Raw genomic sequence first — 24589 nt, forward strand, 5'->3', positions numbered from 1 at the left:
CAGCTGCATGATGACACTGCTGTGCTGCACTGTGAATTAGTCCCTGCCCTCAGAAATCATTTCGGTGTCTCATTTAGTACTTTATTTGAAAGTGTTTGGCCCAAAGGATCACGTGGGGTCCGTATTTGTGAAACCCTGTTGCCCTCACCAGCTGTCCCTGCTCCCAGGTGAAAGCAGGTGGAGTGACTTGAGGGATCTTGATGGTGATAGCAGGTTTTGTGGGAGATGCCAAGCTGATAACGCCCGTGCTAGACTTCACTGGAGTCTGCCGAGAGCTCGTTACATACTTCATGAATCTGGGGTAGGAGCCAGGTTCCTTAGCATTTCATCGTGCATCTGGTTAGGATGCCCTTCTAGGGGAAGGGGTCTGTTTGCTGTGCTCTTGCTGGTTGTCCTCAGTGCTCCCGCTCGTGCTGCTGGTGGGAGTCTCTGGGATGGATTTTAAGACGGCGATGTACAGGATCGCATCCGAGTAAGGGTTTTTTTGCTTGCAAGTTAGTTGTGGCTTTTGGCTGGGGGTGCCTTGAGGCTGGAGTGGCGGGCAGGGTGCGTGAGAGCTCGCTGTGAGTGTCAGCTCCGGGCTGGTGTGTCCGCTGGCTGACTTTGGAGGAGAAGCAATATCTGAAATCCCACCAGTTGGTTAGCGTAGGGTGTCCGTCGAGCGTCCCGTCCTCTTGGAACCCTTAGCACTGAGCGTCCCCTGGGGATGGTCTTTCAAAGACTTGACTACTGATGACTTCTACAAAAGCGGGGCAGGGGAGGAACGAGGAAAAGCTCGCCCTTCCCTCTTCGCCTTTGCCCTTCTGACGGACAGGGAATGTGTTTGTATGTATGCCTGCACCGGAGCCTGGTTATGAAGCGCATCCCCGGGAGGCCGAACACTTGAATTCAGTGCTGCTTCTGCCTTACGTGATTTAATCCTTGTTCTCCTCGCAGTGTCCCGACCGCCACGCAGCGTGTTCACCTAAAGAAAGGCTGGTCCTCCCCTGCTCCCCTGCTGAAGCTGTGCAACGGTGCGGGCAAACAAATAACTTCAGGGGCCGAAAGCCAAGTGATGGGGGACCTTGTCGGGGAGCTGGAGGGTGTTGCATCAGCCATGCTGCGAGGTTATTTCACAGGTTTGATGCCTCATCTCGTTCACCGCTTTGCTTACCAAAATCAAACTGCAGCTTCTGCTTGTGTTTGCCTGGAGAAAGACCTTTTCCTGAGGTCTTTCTGAGGCAGCATAAAAAGGGTAGGGGAAGGACTGATTGCAGTTTCCCTTATCTGGTGACTGAAGGACACATACCTGGTGAATGGAAATGAGCAAATAAAGTGAGGGCTTCTCCCACTGATTTTTGTTTACAACGTAGGAGAAGAAAATAGAGCCTGAAGTAAGATTTGAAGCAGGAATGCAATTAGGAGCTAAACTGTATTTAAGTTACTGTGTGTTGCTTTTTAATTCTAAAGTGCAGATATCCTTTATCTGGTCAGCTCTAGGTTTGGAAAATGGGTGAAATAAATATAGATGCTGTTCAAGAAACAGGACCTGGTAATGTACTGTATCTTGGTAGCTTCCTTAATTCCTATTTGAATATAATACTGTAATTTCCTGAAGAAGCCTTAAAAACTGAGGCAGCATGCGTATGTTGAAAATCTGTATTGATGTCTAAGGGAAACTTGACATAAGAGCAAGTACTCACAAATTTTTAAGCTTGTCAGCAACAGCTCAAGTGCTTGCACCAAAAAAAAAAGAAAAAAAATTCTTTCTGTCCTGTGTGAATATAGCCCTGAAACTGGAGTTAATTTGCAGTTTTTTTCCTCCCTCTCCCTTTTGTTCTAATTTCAGCTGCTCATGCTGGCCCATCTCAAAAATTAGGCAGTGGATTTCATTAAAGTCTCTAATTTAATTCTCTTTGCTGCTAGTAGTGGCCTTTTTATGGAAACATTTTGCTTAACACAGTAAGCGTTTAGTTATACTACCTATGCCAAATGGGTTTGGAGTATGACATGTCTCTAGCACTGGAAAGGCTCTGGCAGTGAGATGTTGCTCCTCTCCTTGAACACCGTTAGCTGCAAGTAGGTCTTCGTGCCATTCGTGCCGTGGTTTTTATTTCAGTTGCCTCTTGTTTCCATTTTTTTTTCCATCAGGAAAGGTGCTGAAGCATTCATGCAGGATTCTTGGGCATGAATGTTTTTTGTTGCAGGACCGAACAATTGAAGGAAAGCCAGCGATGTGTTGTTTTGGCCACTTTGGCAGGAGAAAATTTTGAGTTTTATCAATCCTACTAGTTTGGCTTAATTCTGTTAACATGCATTTCTAGAATCAAGAGTGCTAGTTGTAGTGGTATTCTTTAAAAAAAAGTATTAAAAATGAGGACTGTGGCATCACACTATACTTTCCAGTGAGTCATGCATGCGCTTATCTCTTCTTTTTTTTCTTCCGTTGGCTGACATCGACCCAATTTTGTCAGAATGAAGTTTTTAAAAAAATATGTGGCTGGGCGGAAGAGAGAGACTTGGTTAGTTTTCCAGTGCAAGAAGGGCTCTATTCAAGATGTGTGTTCTTAGAAAATCCATATAAGAGAAACCACTATAAATTCTTTGATAGCAGGAAAAGCTTCAGTTGAAGGTTGGGCATTGCCACTACTTAGAAAGCTGTAGGCTTCTTTAGTGCTGATGCGCATGGAATTATTTGTCTCATTGAAGCGCTATTAATTAGGCTGGCTAAACTAAGCAGCATTAAAAGTGTTGCCAAGATACTCGTAGAGACGTCGGGTCTGCAATCAAAACCTGCTGTTACAGTGTGCTGGGTGGATGTGCTGCTCTGGCCAACAACCCCACTGCACTTTGGTTTGTGTTAGAGCTTTTCAAATAGAGGCTGAACTGTGTCTGATCTATTGAATTAGGAACATGTTTCTGGTTGGCATATATTTAAGAAATTACATATATTTATATACATGTGTATAGATATATATTTACATTTGTTGAACTCTATTCAGTAAGCTCTTAATTCTCTTTCTTCCCTGTGGTCTTTTTGACAAGTAAAACAAATATGGCAAAAGGAGGTGCTTGCCTCTCCAGTAGTGCTTTAGAGCACTAATGATGTGCCTTGGATAAAGGAAGGATAGTTACTGAAATGGGAGTAGGATGTACTAAACATGCAAGAGTGATTGAATTCTGTAGTTTAAATGAAAAAAAAACAAACAAGAAGTTCAAAGAAATGCCATTCATATAACTGCAGTTTCTGATTTTATCTAGGAAATGGTGTCATTCATTAAAAATTGTTATGCAAACTAGAAATAAAGCTCCCAGTTCATTTTTTCTTTTAAGTAGTCAGTTAAAGAAACAAGAATGCCTTTAGATATTGTGTAATTTTGTTTGTTGCACATATGTGCTCTGCATGTTTATATACAACACTGACACCTGGTGTGGTGAGGGCCCTCAAACCTTCTTAAGGATGCCCAGCCCTTAATAGCTTTTTGATGACCATTCTTGTCTTTTAACCATGTTCCTCCTGTCTTTTCTCACTTGCCATGGTAGAGCATCTCAGGCAAGGACAACTGTTGCTTATGGGCAGATTTGTAGTAGAACATCAATATTTATGACTGTCATATAGTTTAGCAGCTACACACTGGCTGAGGAACACTTTTTGGCAAGTATTTATTTTGGACAGTGTTAGGACAGATTGGGATTTCTTCTGTGGAGTGTACTCCTGCTGTGTTTTCACAAAAGTATCTTTAAGTGCTTTTCTAGGCTTCTGATAGATTCTTGATTTAGTCATATTAATTAATACTTAGCAAAGGGGATGCATTTGTTTTAGCAGATAAAAATGTGTTAATGATATGAAAATACAGTTATGGATCTTAGGAGGACAAAGAAGGATTAAAAAAACATTGGTGGCTATTTTAATTGTAATATATGTTTTTTAGGGAGCTAGAAATGTGGAACTGTAAAGGGTTTTATTTTCCTCTTACAATTTCAACTCTGTTACCAAAAGCCTTTAAGACTTGGGGTGGAAGGAGTGCCATTCTGACTCAAAAAATGCCTTCGAATTTTCACATTCAGATCTAACGCATCTTTTGCCTGCTGAGTGTTTATAAACTTTTTAAAGCTCTATCCTTTTTATTCCCTAAAAAGAACCCATGTTTTTGAGGGAAGACATGTTCGTTTCAGTTGTGTTCTGTTTTTCTGTGAAAAGGAACAGCAATGTATGTTGAAAGATTGGTGCTGAGGCTGCAAAACTTTGCACTTAAAACCTGATTTACGGTCATGGGTGTAAGACACTCAAACTAAGACTGGAAACCTGTATCATAATACAGACTCCTAAGACTGTGCTTTTACCTTGTGTCCTAGTAAGATGCCTATCTTACTGCCCCTCTTCGTGTCAATCTAAGATAGAATTGAGTGACATTCCGAGCACGCGCTCCAGCATCTAAATAAAATAAAATAATTCCAAAAAAAGGTGCTGATTTCCAAGGAGGGATTGCAGGTGATTAAATGTAGGCAGGTATCCCAAACTTATGAGCATCTTCCAGTTACCCTCAGGAGCAAAACCCACGAGGGTACAGGCACGCACACGTGCCACGAGCGGGTGAGATGCACAGGTTCTGACTGCTGGGCAAAAACGCCTGTGCGGTCTGGGGGCACAAAACTCTCTTGAAATTTGAGGAGTCTGGTCAGTTATGGTCAAGACAACTTTATATGAAGTCATTTAATTCTGCACAGATCCTCACCACTTGCAGTCACTGGGGACCAGGGAAAGTTAGCATCCTGCCTGCATTGTGTGCCTATGTCCTCACCATAGAGGCAGGGCTGGGTTGGGTTCCTCCTCAAGCTGGGAAGACTGGTATTGTGCATATCCTGCCCAACTTTCATTAGTCCTTCTGAAACTGGGCCGTGGAGCAGCAGGTGTATGAGGCTAGAAAGAAAATCTTCCCAGGGGAGGCTGGCTCTGTAACCTGGGTGGTTACAGCACTCGCCGGTGAAGACGACCTTGGCAGCCCCTCTCTGTGGGTTTTCTGGATCGTCCTTTAGAAGTGACCCTCTGCCTTCACTTCCTAATGAACCCTGGTGTGTAGTTAGGATGCTTTTAATTACCCTGCTGGGTAACCTTACCCCATGAATGATTTTGAAGCAGGCACTCTGGATTTTGCTAGCGTCTGTCTGCTGTGATCTTCAATAGTGAGCTTTACAGATGTGTGTGGTTGTGTTTTTTTTAAATAAATTTTCATTTTAGGTAAAACACAGATTATAGTCTGTTTGCATGTAAAAATTAAAACAAAATGTTTGTTCTGATGCAGGTCTGAAAGAGGTCTGCATAACTGATTTTAAGCAATAACTTTAATTAGCTCAAATTTTGAAAGCGGCTTCCAGTTATTGCTTATCATTTGTCATGCTTATATGTGAGTTATGTGAATATTTTCTGACATAGAATTTTTTCTTTCTTTCAGCCTTTCTTTCAACTTGTGAAGTTACGGAAACTTGGACTTAGTGATAATGAAATCCAGCGGCTGCCTCCAGAAATAGCGAATTTCATGCAGCTGGTAGAACTTGATTTGTCTCGTAATGGTAAGCTCCAATGTTAATTTGTTTGATTCTGTACTGTCCTATGACATGGTCTGTAAAACTGGGTAAGTAGGGTTTTTCTGTCTCTGAAATTGCTACGTCCCACAGAATGCTTTTCCGTGTAATTCATGGATTTGCCTGTAGTTCTAGATGGGGAGGACGGAAAGAGTAGAGGAGAGCTGGTGGTGGAAGTACAGTAATAAAATAATGCCTGACTGTAGTTCTGCCTTTCTGAGAGCCTGCTTTATTTTCCAATTTAAAGAATGCTTTACATCCTATTTTTATAAGTCTGTTTGTCATAATGTTGATCTCTTCCCCCAAGCTCTCTGAAATGCCTAGCATTTAAGGAGACAAAAAAAAAGGTTGAAATCAAAAAGCTCCTTTCAGTCCAAAAAAAGGCTGCCTATGGGTTAGAAGTCCAGTTCTTTATCTCTGCTCTCTTCTTTACCTGTGATTACCAAGAGGCAGAGTGCTGGTATTTCTAGTTGTACTTCTGGAAGAAGAATCAGTCTGTCAGCTGCAGAGATAAATTCAGAAAAGGATGTTGGAAGAAACCGTCTTTTAAAATGTGTTGTTGGAAGCCACATCGGTTTATCATTTGGTTGTAATGTTTGCTGCTTATATTGTCCCGAGCTGTGATGGAGTGAAATTTTTTTTTTTTTTCTTTTTTTTGTGGCCTTGTGAACTTACCAGTTCTGCAAGAAGTTCAGGGGCTGGTGGGTCACCTTTAAGCAGCCTTATGACCCAATGATCTAGAAACAGCGAATCCGTGTCACCAAATTAGAGCAACTGTCAGCTATTTTTGCCTCCTTATATGCAGTGGATATGCACAAAATGCTCTCTGAGGTGTGATGGATGGGGTGGGAGAGAGCAAGGTTGCATAACCTTGTAAATAAGTGAGGGATGTAATTGAATATTCAAGGGAAGACATAGTGTAACCAGGAGCCTTTTTTTCTTTATGGTTTAACTTCACATTGACCCTTTGGCACTGAAGAATATTCAATGGCCACTTCACCTTCCTGTAACTATCTGAAATTTACATCTTTCCTTTATTTGTTTGGTGCTTCTAACGCCAGCTTTATCTGCTAATATAACTGATGAAGCGTAATGAGTCTCCAGGCAGTTTCTGAGGAATTTCTGTGAACCATATAATTTTATGCACATTTGCAAAACCCTGTAACAGAAGAAAACTGGAAAAAAAACCCCAAACATCTGAGAGACAGAAGAAACACATTAGTTAAAACATTTTAGAAATACACGAGCATTAATTGACTCAGTATTTTGGCTACTGAGTTTGGCTGAGTTGGGGGCTGTCTGTGACAGACCTTATACAAAAGGAAACACTCAGTTGGCTTAGTAATTCTCTTTGCAAATGAATAACTAGCTGCAAAAGAGCTGGTGGATCAGAGCCATGTGAACTCTTGTCAGCCTGACTTGGAAGTTGGCTTGAGAGCTCAACTGTAACGAGAACAGATGGTGTGAACATTTATGGTTGGGTAGATGTGTGTGTGTCATTAGAAGTTACTGCACAGGGAAGTGTTTTCTCAAGTAATGGGTTGGACTGATGCAGGTGGCAGGGAGCAATTGCTTTCCTATATCCAAGGTTCAGTGTTAATCGCCCATTTTACTGCATTACTTTCTCTTCTCTGTGGCTCATTGCAGCAGGTTACTGATACTGCTTCCCTCTGCTTAATCATGTCACAGTTATTGAATGACTTGACTCTTCAAATGAAAAACACACCATGCGAGGCGATGCAGGGGGACCATGGCAGAAGATGACTGATGTTACTTTCTGCTGTTTGGTCATGTTATGGTTGTCTCACAGCTCTTCAAATGAAAAAGCAAAACACACACCATCTGGGATGCTGCAGGGGGAATTCTCACATAAGATTTTGGAGATTTACGGTATTTTCATTTCTTAGCTTTGTATTTTGAACCCACCTTCCAATATGTCAGATTCTCAACCTGCCAAGTGTTTCTCCTGTTTGGTGGTTTGCACTCCAGGTTTTTTTTTTCTAACTACCAAAGTACTTAGAAAAAAAAATAGGAACTCTTTGTATTCCTTTCAGGCAGAGAAAAACAGCCCAGCTTTTCAAAACGCAGTATGCTGCATGAATAGGAAAGTGTGCTGGTGACATCTGAACTTGGGAAATAAGAGATCATTGTTCTGTGTTTTCTGTTGTTTTAGCTGTCTGGTTCGGTGCACTAATTGCTTTCAGTTCTGGCCATTCTGTTTCCTCAAGAGCTTAAAAATGCAAATATAAATTCATTTAATGTTCTCTGTACAGGAGTAGCCCTTTATATTTTAACGTCTCATCACAGGAGGAGGAAGAAAGGGTTTTGGATAAACAAAGTGCTTCCATTTCCTTCATAATAAAATGGTAGCATGTCTTCCTTTTTCATATTTTCTAATCCTTTGGTCAGCCTACGCTCTTTGAAGCTCCATGAGATGGTGGGTATATGGTATGGCTGGACGTGGGTGCGCTTCCAGGCTGCAGCGGCCAGCTGCGTTCTGTGCAGTGGTGAGGTGTTGCATCTGGAGGTGAGGTCGATCCCTCCAGGCAGGATCCCTCCCAACTCTTCATGCCTGTGCAATGCGACGTTACGTGCTGCGTAAGTACCCCTAGTTCATAGGCATTCAGGAAAGGTGAACAGGGAAACTCTTTAAGTGTGGCTTTCTTCAATTCCCAAGTGTTTTAAAATGCCCAAGACATGCTAGTATATGTTAACAATGTGCTACATAATTAATCCTTTAAGCAGTTTTTGGTTAATAAGTGAATCTAGAACTAGAAAAATCCTTCTAAGTAAAACTCAAAAATCTTCAGCATATGTAAACTTGACGCTCCCGTGATCTTGGGTGTACGTGGGAGAAGTTTGGGGATAGTAAGGTGAGAGCCTCGGTGGTGCAGAAGAAGAAGGATTTGGGGAACGCTAGAAGCCACATAATCTTAAATTTTTCCTGGATTATTTGCATGTTGATGCTATTTCTTACTCCTCTGCAAGGTCATGTGTTCATGCAGATTTCCTAGGAAGCACCCCCACCGTGCTTTTCTAGCCCGGCTGAGGCTGTTATTTGAGCAAAGGTTGAATGGATGAATCAAGGATGGGAATATCAGAAGGCAGGGAAGCTGTGCTAAGAGAACAGCATAGTGATGGTGAACACTTTGAAGGTTATTTGGCAATGCAGTTTATCTCTGCCCCTTGGTCTTAGGTTGTTCAAAAAGCTGATGTACTAGTTCTGAGGGTAAATAAAACAGACTTGTAGGATTTCAGCAGTGGATGCCTGAGCTTTTGAGTTGCTGGCAAAGTGTGTCTGAGACTCGGAGTATTCCCTGCAGCATGTTCTGAGATAGATGCTCAGCTGCTGTGTATCTGAAACTACCGCTGGTTCCCTCAGAGCCCCCAGGCTTGGCTAAATCTTTTCCTGGACTCTCACATCACTGGTGAATTCTGCGAGGATACTGGGTCATGGAAGTGTCCTTGCTTTACATCCTTGAAGCTTGGGTAGGGCTCATGTGCTTTGCATTGAGTTTCAGCCCAAGTCTTTGCTCTACATGGTAGAGGAGAGATTCTGCTCTAGGCACAGTCAGAAGCGCCTGTGTGCTATTTGTTTTCCCACAGCGCTTGGGCACTCTCCTGGACAAGTCTCGAAAGACCCTGTGATTCAGAAAAGAAGTGCAGTCTCCAAAGGAAGAAAGATGTGCTCAAATTTCTGCAGTTTTTTCCTTGTGCCTCTGCTGGCACTTCATTAAGCTTCTGTCTCTCCCCAAGTGTGTGCAGCTTGTTTGAGATCCCTGGGAATTGCAGCAGGCTGTTACCCATGCTGCGCATCCCGCAGAGGTTTCTTCCAGTGACTCCCTCCCCCCTTTTCTTCTGTGCAATGCCTGGAGGCTGAATTCTTAGAGTTTAGGGCCCTGCCATCCCAGATTCATTAAAATGTTAATGGCTTTTCTTGTTCTGTCGCTTCTTCCAGACAGGAGGGGTAATGCATGAAGTTTCTGTAGTTAATTTAATTCGTGCTGGTGTTTGGGATTATGTATGCTACGTATGGATGCTGTGTTCTTGCAGACGTGTATTCCTTTTTAGTATCCCTCTTCTCCAAGAAGAGGGTTTTTTGTTTGCCTTTGACAAGTATTAAATCCTCCAGATTCCACTGATACGTTTTTGTCACGATATTGCATGCTCCTTAAAATGCCCCAAAAGTGTTAATTTAATTGTAGTATTTTTATTTGAAAGAAATTGCTACCCACCACTCCTCCCCCTGCCCTTAACAGGTGTGGTGTGGAAGTCTGGATTTTTTTCTTTAATGTCCTATACCTTTTCCAGCCTTTGACAGATTGTCAGTTCATTCAGCTCTTTTAGGATAAGAAGAAAATCACTGTGAGCTTGCACACTGGACAGTGGCTGCTGGGTATTAGGCACCGGGGTGGCTTTCCTAGCCTTCCCAGCTGCAGAAGTGCCATTTGAACCGTCCTGCTGTCCAGCCCCTTCTGGGGTGAAGACTAACCCCCTTGCTTATGTAGGAGATGAGCCTCTTGCTCTTCTGTGTCCGCCTGCACGTTGCTGTCTCTCTGTAATAAAAGCCTGGCAGGCTTCTCTTCTGCTATTCTTCTTGCTTGCGTTGAACATATCGACCAAGGACTTGGTCACGCAAGCCCATAGCATCAGTGTAGTTGCTGTGTACCAGCAGATTTGCACTAACTGTAGTGGCTCTCTAGCTGGCAGCAGGTAAGGGGATTCAGGTTAGCTGTTCCTCCATGGAAGTGCTCTGTAACCTTGTGGTTTGGTGTTGCGTCCAAGCCCCGAGTCTCAAAACCGTGGAAAAGATGTGCGTGCAATGGGAGAATTAAATGTGTTTCGATAATCTTCATAGATGGATTATGGTGGTTCTGTTGCTGACTCCGCTGTCAGTGGAGCTGAGATGTGTTACTTTGTGAACGGAGGAGCAATGGGTTTGCCGTGGCATCTACTGAGGAAATCTGTGTGTGGGTGGATCTTGTTAAGCTGTATTCGACTCTGCATGATGCTTGATACCAAAATCTCAACGTGGTTCTTAACTTTGATATCCGATAAGAATAATACTGTTTGTTTAATGTGTACAGATGGATTCTGGCTACATGATATATTAGTTGCTACCCATTTCTGTAGTTTCTGGTTAAACTGAGCTTATGACTGTATTGATGGTGCAGTTGTTGTGGACACAAGTCTCGTGACATCAGGATATTCTCATTCCAAAATCCTCTCAGCACGGTTGCCATGTTATGGCAAATACACTGTCATTGATGTGAAAATAATTGCAGATTTCACGAAAGATAAATATGCTACCTCAGGATTACCCCGACGGTAGAGACGGTTCCTCAGAAGCATCTGAACAGTCACAACACTGTAGTGTAAGGAGAGAGCTGCTGCAACGAAAGGCTGCCGGTCTGAGGAGTGTCCAAGATTTTGGAGGTCAGTCTTTGGTAGCTGTATGCCAGTGTTCCAAATGCTCCATGAGCCTTATTTTTACTTTGTCCTTGCTTCCAAAATGGATTATAGTTGCAGATTTAGAAACTTTTATTAGAAACTTCTATTTTGTTTTGTCTTTGTTTATCAAGGTACTTTCAGAAATCAACAGCAATGGTATTTAACTGTTCTACTTTCAGTCGCAGGTGGTTTGAGATTACTGCTTTGTATTTGAAGTGTTTATTCTTTTTAGCTGCTTTACAACTTTTAATTAAAAGTCTCTTAGAGATCTTAGTCATCCTCTGGACACCACATTTATTCCGTATTGCGTGATAGGTACATTATATTCAACAAAACCTTTAAAGCTTCCTTAGAAGGCCGGGTGAGCATGCAGCAGCTGACCTGCAGAGCAGCAGTCCGTGCCACTGAAGAGCAGTGTGTCGTCTTTGCTTCGCTCTCTGGGGCTTCAGCTCACTTGTTTGTATCAGTGCATGCACACCAGTGCTTTCCCTTTAGCTGTCTGCTCTCAAAGACATACCTGTCATCTGTACTGTGGGATCACCTCCCTTCTGCCCACAAAGTGGGTAAGTGTCCCCCTTTTCCTCTCCCCCACCAAAAAGCAGGATAACCAGTGTTTTCAAACTAGAAATACTGAGAGAGGAAAGGCTTGAACACTTTTTTCAGTTCAGCCTGGGCTGGTGACCCAGCTATTTCACAGTGAGGACATAAGCTAATTAGGCAGAAGCACTCTTAAGAAGTCTTCAGATCCTATGCTGCAGCCCTACATGGTCTCCGCTTTCTCATCTAACAGCTGCTGCCTTTTGCCCTGTGCTCTCACCTCGGATCTGACTGTCCACCTCTGCTGCACTTCCACAGTGTCCAAGCAGAGACCTCCTCTGTGAAATCGTTGTCTTCTCTGCCAGCCACCAGCTGCCCTGACATGAATGTGCTGGTACAAATCTGGTAGTAAATAGCAAAACCCAGAATGCTGAGAAATAAACGTGAATTGTCGCTTGCTTGCTCAGTGGACAAGAGAAAAAGAAGAAGCCAGCAAGCCGTGCTGTGAGGCAGTATAGTTGGCAAATGCATCTCTTTTGTTAACATATGCAACTGCTGCATGTTGCTTGTTTGCCTTCTCAACTGGTTTGTGTCCAGGTGAGCACTTACGGACAAACAAGAATTGCTCTCCTACTTCTCAATGGACATTTCTTACCTGGTACAAGAAAGCATCCTGTGAATGCACTCAGTGCAGCCCTGGTTGTGAACACCTGAAAGCCATGGGACATCCCACCAGGGACTAGTGTGGTTTGTATGGTAGTAGACCACTACTGCAAATGGTCTTAAGCTTTAGCCTGGGTCAGGCCAATGACTGTTTTTTGGCTTTGTGGTGGTTTTTTTTGTTTGTTTTTGGTTTTTTTTTTTTTTTTTGTGCTAATGAAAGCAAAGCTCCCTTGTTGCAGACTTGGAGATAACAGAATTTTTCACTCTTTTAGATGGTTGCTTGCCAGCAGTTGTGTTGGGTCATTGGGGTTTTGTTTGTTTGTTTTTTGACACATCTAATCTCTAGAAACATGCATTTTCTTTGTATTTATACACTTTCTCCCCTCCCTCGCTTGAGGTTAGTTTAAAACCTGTGCTTAAAAAACTTTATCATCTTTGTCTTACACATGAAGTTTAGGGATGTGCAAAGCAGAAAAGTGGGGAAGAAAGAAACATGTACTGCAAATTGCTTTTAGATTCTAGAGCACTGCAGAATCCCACAGCCGTGTAGAAATTCTTGCTTGCTTTGAAGAAGTGGTGTGAAAGTTGGAATTTGTGCATGTGTTTCACTAAAATGAATTTGATGATGTTAAGCTGGAGGAGGAGGTGAACTTTACATACAGCAGGAGAAGTAAGGTGAGAGAGAAAAGACTGGACCTTGTTACTGAGCAAGGCTCATCAGGGCAGGGAAGGAAGAAGCAGCAAGTGCTGACTCTGACTGAGAAAGAGAAGATAAGTGAAATCTCATGATGGAATAATCTAATTAGAGAAGTTTAGAAGGTGTTATTTTTAAATGGATTACAGAAAAGTGGATTTTTCCATCATGGTATATTCTGCCAGATTTAACTGTTTTTTCTAAGGAAACTTTGCTAATGTACTTGGGTGCACGTCTAGCAACAGTGTCTGGTTTCATCCAAATTCAAGAGAAGGCTATGGATTTTGAAGGGGGTTTTTTTTTGGTTTTTGGGGTTGTGGGTGTGTTTTTTTTCTTTTTGTTTTTTTTTTTTAGTGACGTTTGTTGTTTTTTGAAGCAGCAGGACAAGTTGGAGACAGAAACCTTTGGCCTGCTGAAGTATCAGCTAAAGCATTAAACACCAGGCAATCCATATGGGAGTGACATAAAATAAATACTTCATCTTCTGGATAATCTAGATTAGAGATCATAAAATGGCCGTCTGCAAACAGGCGTTGTTAGTTCTTGTATCCACAGAGTTGCTTGGGTTTTGTTTTCTTTTTTGTTGATAAGGTTAGATGCCATGACTGTGAAGTTACTGAGGGATTAATCCAACAGATCTGTAACTTTGCTGTTAAAACACTTAATACCCTTTCTGTCATCCACAGCTCCATAGGTAGAATACTAGTTTTTACTTCTTTTTTTTTTTTTCCTTGCTTCTCAGACTAAAAGTATTTAATTCCTGCTAGCCTCAAGGTCCAAGGTGGAAATCCTTATGAAAATGTCTCCTGGCCTTGTTTAACTCTTCATAGGCATGTATGAGTAAAAAGGTAGAAGACCTGAATTCCTTGCTGAACTCGGGCTCTTCCACTTAGTTCACCTGGAACTATTGTTTCCTTGTGATCTGATCTTTGAGCTTCACCCCTCCCCTCCCCGCTTCTTTTTCCTCCCGTTTCCAATTTACAGCTCCTGCTCCTCTGTTGCTGCTTATTCCTGGAGCTGAGAAGGACAGTCTATTGATTTACCACATGCTGTTTGTTCAAAAACCAGCTTGTTTTTATGTCCCCGCACAGGTTTCTTTCAAGTAAATTGCCTAATATCTATGTATCCGTGAAATGCAGCTTTGTGGGGATTTTGTTTTTCCCTGATCCTCTCCTCCTTTGGAAAAGGGACGTATCCAGAAGCAATGAGAAGGAGCAATGAAATGCGCACCTCACTTCAGTTTCTTGTTGATTATACAGTAAGGGATTAGTTGGGAAAACCTGACCTGAAACTGTTTGAGAATTTTCCTTAAAGCTGTAAAGATGGGTCTTAAAAGAGCCATATCTCTTGTATTTTGTGTATCCTCAGCCTCAGAGCGTGAAGAGGAAAATGTTACAACCTGTACAAGAGCCACTTAATCTCAACAGATTTTACAAGAACCGCATGACTCCTGTCACATTGTGCCCCAGAAACTGTAGCACTTTACCTAAAGAGATTGATTACTTCAGCCTTCAGGGCTAGTAGCAAAACCTGGGTTTATAGAAAAAAAGAAGCCTGTCAGATCATCCTGTATGTCATGATCTTAATGTGGAAATGGAGGGAGAGGATGAGGAACCTTCCTCCATTCCTTCCCCCTGCAGAGGCAGAACCTCTGGGAGCTGCACTTGGTTGCTTCGGGGAGGGTCGAGAGATGTGGTGGTGGCACGTGCGAGACAACAGCCTACTCAGCTGGGCTTTCCAGCTGAAGAGCCCTTTGCAGAGACAGACAAGTATTTGCAGGACAAATTCCTTCTTGCAAGGTATTTGACTGAGTGGGCAGTTTCCTTCCTCCCATGTTGGGAAGGTGGAGGAGGTGGAGAGCAGGGCTGGAGAGCATTCCCAAGGGCAGGTTTCTCAGAGACCCCTCTGAGAAGCTGGGTGGCACGGAGGAACCTCTGTGGAAGCAAGAAGAGAACCTTTAGGCTCCTAAACCACTCAAGCACTGCAGTGCTTAACGCTTCAATGGGCCTTCTGTCTGTGTGTGATATACTATCGTAGATACCGTATAATTATATATGTGAGAAGAGGCAGGGGGAGAAATCTTCTGTGTATTGAATTGGATGGATGAGATCTGGTTTGCAGCTGAGGGATAATGCCGTATGGATTCACAGTCTTTGAGTCTGGAATGGGCTTCCTGGGTATACATTTGGTGTAAACTAATCAACTGCTTAATACATTTATGAATTACTAATCGCTGAGCAGTTAAGGTGCTTTGCCTGTGTTGTATATACCTGGTGGTGGGCTTTCCACTATGACCATCTAGATCAGGACTATTAGTTGACTTTTGCTGGAGTGTATGCAGTGTGCCAGCTCCAGCCCTCCTAAAGCACAGTGCTCCGTGTTGCCTTCATAGCTGGAAAATATAACAGCATCCAGTAGTTACTCCTGAAAGACTCTTGAACATTGCAAACTCTCCCTCAGGAATGTGTTGCATCTCTCATGTCTGAGACTTCAGCAGAGTTCTTGCAAAAATACTTTTTACTTTGAGCTAGAGTCCACTGTTTGAGTAGCTCTGGTCTGGTAGCCCTGTCGCAGTCTCGGACCTTGCTGTCTTGATATTGATTGGGTATTGGAAATTACGTTCTCTATTGCAGAATGTGTAAAGCATGCTGGCTCTGTAGCCTTTGGGTAGACAAAAAAAGTACTGTCAGTGCTTGAAATTCAATATAAAATGCTGTAAAAACATGCCATACAAAAAGTTTTATCAGCTTAAAAATAAGATTGTCTTCTCCCCCTGACGGAAACTGGTGGAATGGGGATTGGGAGATGCAGCTGTTGTAAAAATCTTCAAAAAAAAAAAAAAAATTAGCAACAAACAAAAGGATTTTTAGAAGTAATTTTCTCATTTGGGCAGTACAGAATTCCCTAGTGTTAAACTTGCCTCTTAAGTCAATTTTACAGGGCTTGCTAGGTCCTTAGCAAATTCTTGTGCAAACTAGGACAATAAATATCTGAAGAGGTATTTTGAAGGGGGGGGGGGAGAATATGCCCTCTTATATGCTTGACTGCCAAGCTTGATTTTCATCCACTTCTGCTGGCATGACTTCTTTTTGCTGCCAGTGTATTTGTATTGTCACGTCACAGGGCTTATGCTTGGTTTATGGCTTTATTATTAGCAATGCTGCACAATCTGTATGCCAGAACATCTGGGGCATCATGTAAATGTAGAGCATTCGTCAGTGTGTAGCATTAGAAGAATCCTGGATATTTAAGTAGGATTTGAGCTGGTTATCCAACAGTGGCAAGAAAAGCATTCAACGTTACTGCTGCTAATACTGGCAGAGCTGTACGTGTTAATGTCTGTAACGAAATTGAGTAGTCAACAGTAATGGTGAAAGCTGCTTAATCCATCAAGAGACAGAAGGACTTCTTTATATATTTTAATATCCCCTGTTGCATTTCAGTTGATTATGTCAATGCTTCTATTATGGAAGGATCATCTTCTCTGCTATAATTATCACTCCATGTTTTTTTGTCATATACTAAAATGCTCCTTGCCTTTTCTGTTTGAGTTCATTTATTCGACGCAATGTTATAGTAGTCTTCACATGTAGTGATAAAATATCTGCTCATGACTTGGTTGTGTTTTGCCTGAGAAATGTTTTTAAGATGCCTTGCAATTAAAGTGAGTTATATTACACCCTGTTGAACTTACTAAATATGTAATGATCCTTAGTTCAGAGAGTTGCACTGAGTTTTTTGTCTGTCCTTTGTCCAGTTAGGTGGAGGAGAAAAATAGTAAAAGTATCAATGGGGGGAGGAAAATGCACTTTACGTGCAAAAAACCCCATATAAATGGAATTTCCTTTCTTTTCCCTGTGTCTGTTACCATTTCTTATTGAAGATTTTGCTCATGTAGTGACTTTGTAGTCTGGGATATCTAAGCTGGGAAAGCACATTTCATGTTCAAAACAGATTCAGTAATTTGCAAATGGATCCAAACTATAAGCAGTGCCTATACTGTCTTATTTCAAGTAGTGTCTTATATTGGAGTAACTTTTACTTAGCTCAGATACTTGTTGGCTTTTAGAAATAATACCCAAGACTTGTAACAGAAAAAGCTTACCAAAACAGTTGTGCTGAGAAGGCATATTTTCTGATTTTCATAGTCCATCATACAGAAGTAGGAGAGAAATTATCTGCAGTTTGGCAATGAAACTACATGTTGGTGGAGGAAATCGGTAGCATGATTAGTTTCACAAACTTTGCTACTGAGGATTTAAGTTTATCTTCTGCTTTATATGTTGCATTTTTATGTGTATATATATATATTTATTCCCAAACAAATTAGTATACTTAGTTCTACTTGAGCTTTGATTTTTGTGGGGGGGGTTTGTTTGTTTTTTTTTGTTTGGGAGAATGATTCATACAGAAAAGTGTGTATCTGTATATGAAAGGGTTGTGTGTGTACACATAGGCAATATAAAAGTTCCAGACACTGGCTTGGCTGCAAAGAAATGAGTTATTTTGAGTCCTCAGAAGCTTTGAAATAGTGATGTCCCTTTCAGGACTTTTCCAGCTAGTTGCTGATGGTTAGCTGAGCTCCGTATTGATGTTTTGTCGTTGCTGTAATGCAACGTAGAAGTAACAACATCTATTTGAGTGCACGTAGGATCTCTGTGGTCAATAATCCTGTAGTACAAATTCAGTCTTCTACAGGCGACGCTCAATCATGGAATGGGTAAAACCATCAGCTTTGCTGTCTGTAAATGCAATTTTGATATTGTTTTGAGTTGATGTGTATTTCTTTGTAGGAAAAGGGAAAGTTTCCATTTCTGTGTACTGTTTGCATTTCTTAGAACACCCTTTCAAAAGTGAATGCTTCTACGTGAATGTTTAAAAAAAAAAAAAAAGAAAAAAGAGGGAGTATTAGTTTATTTGCCATCTGTTCTGCAAGACAGAACAATGTCCCTGTGATGACATCAGTGCTTTTACTTTCTGGAGTGTTGGTGACAGGCAAACATTTTTAAGTACTTTGAGTGTTTCAAGAATTTATCACTTTAAGGTCATAATTTAATCAGGCAATCTTAATGAAACTTCTGTTTTTCATTTTAGTTTCTTAAATGCACTATTCAGACCTGTTTGTCCTTACCATGAGAAACCAATAGAGTGAGGTTTTGACTCCTGAAGCGAAGTCAGCAGAATCGCTTGTGAATGTGACACTTTGAAATAGGCTGGTTGTTCAAGTGTCTCCCATTTGAATTTGGGAGCCCTGTGGCTCCTGTGGTAGTTCCATGGCTACTTCTGAGGTTCTTCATGGAGGATCTGCTGGCTGACTGCGCCACGGGCGTGTGTCGTGCTGGACTGAGGCTTGAGGTGAAACCCATGAAGAGGTTTGAAGAGCCTGACCACAAGGCTTGGTTGTTCCCTGGCCTGACACCCCCTGCTCACTCATTGCTGTTGGATTTCTAGGAAAGATCAACCGTTTCCCCTCAAATACCAAAGCTGTTCTGAAGGAATGGGTGGGTAAGAACATATAAAATACCTCTGATGGGACTTAGTCTCTAAAGTCACTTATTCCGTTTTATGGGACAACTACTGCTGTTGACAGGACTTAGGGTTTATGTAGATTCAAAAGTAGTTTACGGCTCCATGCAAACCTCAACCTAGGTGGCTTTGTTTGGTGCTGTGACACCAAACAGCTTGGTTGTTTGATATGGCACACCGTGGGTATTCACCTTTCTTATTCATTATTTTGATATTTAGTAACAGTGAATATATTTTCTGAATATGCAGTGTGTTTCTGGGGTTAGTGATTAGACCACTCCAGAGCTACTTGTAATCATTAGGAACCGTTTCTCCATCTGCCCCGGCTGTTTCCAGAGCTGTGCCTGGTGAGTGTACTGGGAGCACTGGGGTTCATAAGGCAAGAGTGATTTGCTGCCATTCCAGGAGGAAGCACCTCTTGGGATGGAGTGAAACCCATTTGGGGGTGCCTGTACCCCTTCTTCCCTGCAGCCCTTCCCACTCGTGCAGAAGAAGGTTCCCAGGAGATGCTCCTCTACCGCCTTTTCATTGATCGTTCACAGCTGGTGACCTGTGGGTTTGGAAGATGTTCTTGCTGGCTCTGGGTTCAGTTCTGACCTGGGAATCATTCAAAAGAAATGCATTTGCTCAGATTACCTGGCAAGAGATGAACCTGATGAGCAGATACTCTCCTCCCTCCTCCATCCGTCACACCACTTTTGGGGAGAAGAGCTGAATGAAATACATGAATAGTCAATTCTGAGTTACTCAGCTAGGTAGGAGGAGGCCTAATTTCCAAATATTTTTCAACAAGTAGCTCACTGATGGCTGCTGAGGTCAGTGGTGCCACTTGCATGAGGAAAAATCTATGAAGACATTTCCTGAAGTATTCTTTGTGATGAGAACATCAGGAAGAGGAGATGGAGTAGGTGTAATGCTTTGTAGAAAAAATGGAAATAGGAGAAAAACCTTGGAAACAGAAATCTGATTTTTACTTTAAGATTTGCCTTTATTTCTTTTTGAATTCTTTTCAAAATGAATCATAAAAATCTAAGTTGCTAAACAAGGAAACCAAACATGTTACTTTCATTTTTGCTGGATCTCAATGACAGTAAACAAGGACTTACACAGAGGACCCACAGCCTATTCGTGGAAATACAGCTTGATGTAAAAGACCCAGAAGACAATTGTATTTTTAAGATAGCATGCCTAACTTCAGTAGGTAACTGTGTTACGTTGAAGATACTTGAAAAAAAAAAAACCAACCCTATTTTCACATACAAATATCTCTGATTACTTTCTGGCAATCTGAAATAGTGTACTGGTACTTACTTGGGACCTGTCAATTTAAATAATATTTTCAAATTACCTGGCTTTAGTGCGAGGGAGGCTGGTTCTGCTCCTGTGAGTGTATGTTACAGGTGGAGAGACTTGCACATTCTCTTCTTCCTTCCCTTGTTTTCCCTGCCCATGTACTTTTCGCCAGCAGAGATTGTGGGCATGTATTGATCAAATTACAAGAGGTTCAGATTTTAATTGTTTCTTTAGGACAGTCCTAGCATATAGAAAGAAGGTCTGTTTTTTTGATGGGCAGAGGCTGATAAAGACCAGTCCAAGGACAGGTGAGTAGCCTAGGATCAGGAAGATGAGTGTGGAGCAGGAGGGGGAAATGGGATGTGAAAAAGCACTAAATGGCTCTGCCACAACAGCTGTGTACTTGGACGTGAAGCAGTCTTGCGTGTTGAAATGTCTTGAAAGGTACCAAGATAATTCCTTGCAGTAGCAAGTTACTGAATGTAATGAGGCAATAATTTCAGTGTAGATGCAGTACAGTTGTTGACAATTTTTTCTTTTTGTTTTTCTTCTGCAGATATTCCTGAAATACCAGAAAGCATCTCATTCTGCAGAGCACTACAGGTAGCAGATTTCAGTGGGAATCCACTGACTAGGTAACTTCCACCTTCTTCTTAGTACTTGCCATACCAGAATTACAATCTTGCTGTAACAATTACAATTTTAAATAAGCCCTTAAAAATTGTGATCTAGGATCTCTATGAAATCTTGCCAACGGTGTCTGTCTCTGGCAGGGACTGCAGCAAAAGTTCAGATTTAAAAAGTGATGTGCATCTTTCCTGGGAGGGGATGAAATTTGCTAGCCAGCCAGGAAAAATGTAAATCTGATTGTCTCAAGTAATTTTCATTCCTCTTCCTAAATGCATAGGAAAACCATGCTCATACTTGGGAGAGATAAGGCAATGGTTAGCACAAATGCATTGGCACAAACCCAGGTGCCTGATGATTCGGAATAGACTTTAGATCAGCCGCTGCAGATAATGGCTTTTACTAATGATTAAAGCTTGGACTAGTGTTTCATCACCCTCCCATCAGTTGGGACACAGTGACATGCAGTAACATGTGGCAAAAATGCACTGCATATGTCAGTGGCTGCTGCCAGTCTGCGTTCTGATGAGCTGGGGTGTGGGGATTAGGCACACTTTTAGTATAGAAGAGGAATTTTGTTTACATTTCTCTGTTTGTTTTGCTGAAGAATTTTGAGTTTATCTAGTGAAATGAGGCTGGAGATAGCAAGGAAGAGGTGATCTTCTAGTTAAGAGCTTTGAATACTATTTGGAGAACTGTTTCCTAAAGCAGCCCATGCCACAGAGCTCCTTTGTGATGTGGAGCAAGTCACATAAGCCAGAGTATTCACGGTGGGTGCTCGCTCGCTGACTTGCTTTGCTTTGCACTGAGATGGGCTAGGAATACTTGCACGATTAGCTGGCTGGCTGGGGTGCAGGAGTGCTAACAAACAGGAGAGTGTCTGTAATATCTCAAGCTGCTCCAGTGGTTTTGCAAGACGGGCTTCTCCCATGTGTGCAGCTGTGATTCTTCAGAAGTACGCTCTGAATATCACCCATAGTGTGTTCCAAGTTCTCTGGAAAGTCACATCTCTGAGTGTTAAAGGGACACTTGTGATCTTAATCCCTGTGCCTCTGTAGCCCATTTATATAGTGAGGATAATAACACCACCACAAAAATCTGGTAAAGCAAACTGAGGCTGAACTGATGTCCAGATACACAAGTGGTGAGGGTCACCGAACAGCTTTTTCCCAGTCATCAGTGTGCAGTACATAAAGCTCAGAGCTGCATCTTGTGGTATTGAAACCAAAATTGTCTGTAGTAGTGTGCTAGTTATCTTTCTCTATTTTGTGTGCTGGATAAGGCCTTCAGCCCAAGTAATGTATTTCCTTAAATGGTAGCTGTAATGCACAGCTACAGCTGAGTGGAATTAACAAAAGAGTTGAAAGGCTTTTTAATGGGCTTGAAATAGATCTCATAACTCTTTGTTGACAGTTTAAGGGAATTCTAAAAATTCTTGATAAAGTGGCTCCAAAGTGTATGCATGTCCTGGAAAACATCACTCCAAGCAGTTTACTAAGTTAGAAAACACAGATACCAGAAGCTGTTTACACATGGTTGCCAAGTATTTTCTGTGATGAGATCCAGAATTTCAGTTTTACCTATATAACAGGATGTACGTTTTGGCACTAATTTGCCCAGGCAGAGTGGGAAAGTCTCATAGTGATTTCCTTTTGTGTGATATCCTGGAACTTTTTTCAGCCACTGATTCTCATCCTTACTTCCTCTAAGCTTAAAAGCCAGTCGAAGATCTTCCCAGTCAGTGTTCTACTACTAATACAGTATGTTGCCTTATTGTCAAACTTAATCATTGATGAACCTGCAGCATTAAAAGTGGCTGGCAGACCATTTTTCCAGATTATTTCAGGTTTATGGTAATAAAAAGGCTCATTTATTGTAGATTAGACTGGAAGTCCACTGTATGCTATAGGTAGAAGAGAACAGTTCTAGTTGGAAGGGACCTACAACAATCATCTAGTCCAACTACCTGTCCTCTTGAGGGCTGACCAAAAGGTAATCAGCCCATTTAACTCCAGTCTTAAACCTGTTAGAGCCTAAACAGTAATGGATAGTTACAGTGGCACTCACAGTGTAGAGATATTGAGCATGTTCTGTTAATAAGGTCAGCAAAGAGTGCAGTATGGAGCTGAGCACATGAAAAGCCCCTCCTGCCCCCCACTGTAATTTGTCTTTTCCCCTTTCCCCATCATGCACAGTTGGATTTGCCTGTAGGTGTGCATCTCCTTTTGACTAGTAGACTGCAGGTCATACCATGAGCCTTGAGCTGGGTGATGGGGAGAGCAGGAACCAAACCAAACGCTACAGCTTGAGCTTAGATTGCATGCTCTGAGGGTCGAGCAGAAGTTGGATGGCTGGGCCAGGGGCTTCTCCTCCTCTACCTCCTTGCTCCTTTACCCCACCTTGTCTCCTGTGCAACTGCAAACTGAGCTACTTGGTGCAACCTGGCTGCCAGCAAGCAGTGAGTGGTCCAGGAACCCATCCGCGGGAGGGGAAGCCGAGCCTTGCAGAAGACCAACTGGGTGATGGACCTACAGGCTTTGGGAACTTTGGGAGTGTTTTGCATGTGGCTGCATTTTATAGTGTAAGAAGGGAGGGATTACATGCTGCTGTGCTGTGAGCTAGTAAATGTGAAATGCTGTAACAGCAGAACGTTGTCTTCATAGTGAACAGACTGTTTCTTCAAAAAGCAATTGAAGAGCAGCCTAGTAGCTAATATGAAAAGGCCATGCTGTAAGCATGTATGGAGCTGAAGCCTGAATAAAAATAATTAATTTAATTATTTTACCATCTAGGTGATACAGGAAAATAATAGTAAAAAAAGTTTGGTTTGGTTTTTTTTTTAAATGTTTGATTTTTTTAAATTTGTTAAAATGCTTTAAATGTTCTCAAGCTCTATAGCTTTTTAAATTTGCAAATTGGGGGCAGGGAAGACAGGGTCTAGGGGACAGGGATATTACCTGTTCTTTGACAAAGAAGAAACTTTAAAATCTTGTAACTCATGGGTTGTTTTTTTTCTTACTATGTCCCTTAGAATTTTCTGAGAGTCATGCTGGAGTCTGGGCAGGCCTCCCTCTGTGTCTATTTGCTAAATAGACTGTTGTTTTCCACTACATGTTCTCTTTTTCAGTATGTGTTACATGAATGTGAATACTTCTGCTGGAAGTCCTTGATTTGAATTAATATCTCCACAGGTTGCCCGAAAGCTTTCCTGAATTACAGAATCTAACATGTCTTTCAGTAAATGACATCTCTCTGCAAGCACTACCTGAAAACATTGGGAAGTAAGTTTTTTATACTTGATTACTATCTTAATTTGTTTTCTCTTTATTGTTTTGCCTATTGTATACATGACTTGCATAATTGTATGTAATATACCTGTAAAGATATTTACAGGACTGCGCTTATTTTTTATATTTTTTCCAGTTTGAGGGATCTGTTTAAGAAAAATCCCTTTGCATTTCCACTTGTCATTAGCAGGCTAATGCAGAATCTGAAGCATGTGTGTGTATGTTTTGACTCTGTTCTCCGGGATTTGGCGTAACTTGGAATTTTGGTTGCAAAATTAAATAGGTGTTTTGTGATGCAGATCTGACCTTTTGCTTTCCTTCATTGTAGTAGACCATTGATCCATTATTGTGAACATGTCAGATGGCTTGCAGCTTAGCTCAAAACCAGACAATTGTTGGCACAAGAACAGATGGGTAAAAGCTGGCTGTGATCAGGGTGGAAATTAGAAGGTTCCTAACTATAGGAGCAGTCTGGTTCTGAAAAAACCTCCAGTGGGAGCTGTGGAGATGAAAACTCACAGAACAGCTCTTAAGATGAAATTTGATAAGCTTTTAAGATGTGTTTGTTAACTCTGGAAGGGTTGCAAGGGCAGACTTCCAAAGTGGAGACAGATGGAGAGTAAAGAGAACATTGTTTATCTGTCTCTTTTTGACTGAAATGAACATCCACACTTACAGAAGGGAAATCTCTCTCAGTGGAGAGAAGAGTATCTCTTCCAATTTAAAGGAGAGGAGGTAATTCCATGTGTCCTCACCTGAATATGTGAGAATGGCTGTGCTGGTTCAGATCAAAGACTCATCTAGCCCAGCTTCCTTCTACAGTTGCAGTAAGTAGATGCCTAGTGAGGATTAATAAGAAAAGCATGTGTTTGATTACTCCTCTTTCCATCCCCTGACTGTTTCTGGTTCAGAGGATTTCCCGAGCTTTGGATCTTGGTTTGTCTAATTG

The 24589-nt window shown here is 41.8% G+C and overlaps 1 protein-coding gene across 1 annotated transcript in view; it reads left to right on the top strand.

Moving 5' to 3' along the window:
• The first annotated feature begins 200 nt into the window (after positions 1–200).
• LRRC1 (leucine rich repeat containing 1) overlaps positions 201–24589 on the top strand; it is a 64609-nt gene continuing 40220 nt past the window's right edge. The window contains exons 1-6 of the mRNA XM_010561101.1: positions 201–301; positions 937–1118; positions 4120–4190; positions 5433–5550; positions 20283–20361; positions 23545–23634. Of these exons, the coding sequence (XP_010559403.1) occupies positions 201–301; positions 937–1118; positions 4120–4190; positions 5433–5550; positions 20283–20361; positions 23545–23634 (641 nt within the window). The remainder of the gene's footprint in view (positions 302–936; positions 1119–4119; positions 4191–5432; positions 5551–20282; positions 20362–23544; positions 23635–24589) is intronic.

Source organism: Haliaeetus leucocephalus, unplaced genomic scaffold (genome assembly GCF_000737465.1).
Source record: "Haliaeetus leucocephalus isolate CR32 unplaced genomic scaffold, Haliaeetus_leucocephalus-4.0 Scaffold141, whole genome shotgun sequence".
In the NCBI taxonomy this organism is placed as follows: Eukaryota; Metazoa; Chordata; class Aves; order Accipitriformes; family Accipitridae; genus Haliaeetus; species Haliaeetus leucocephalus.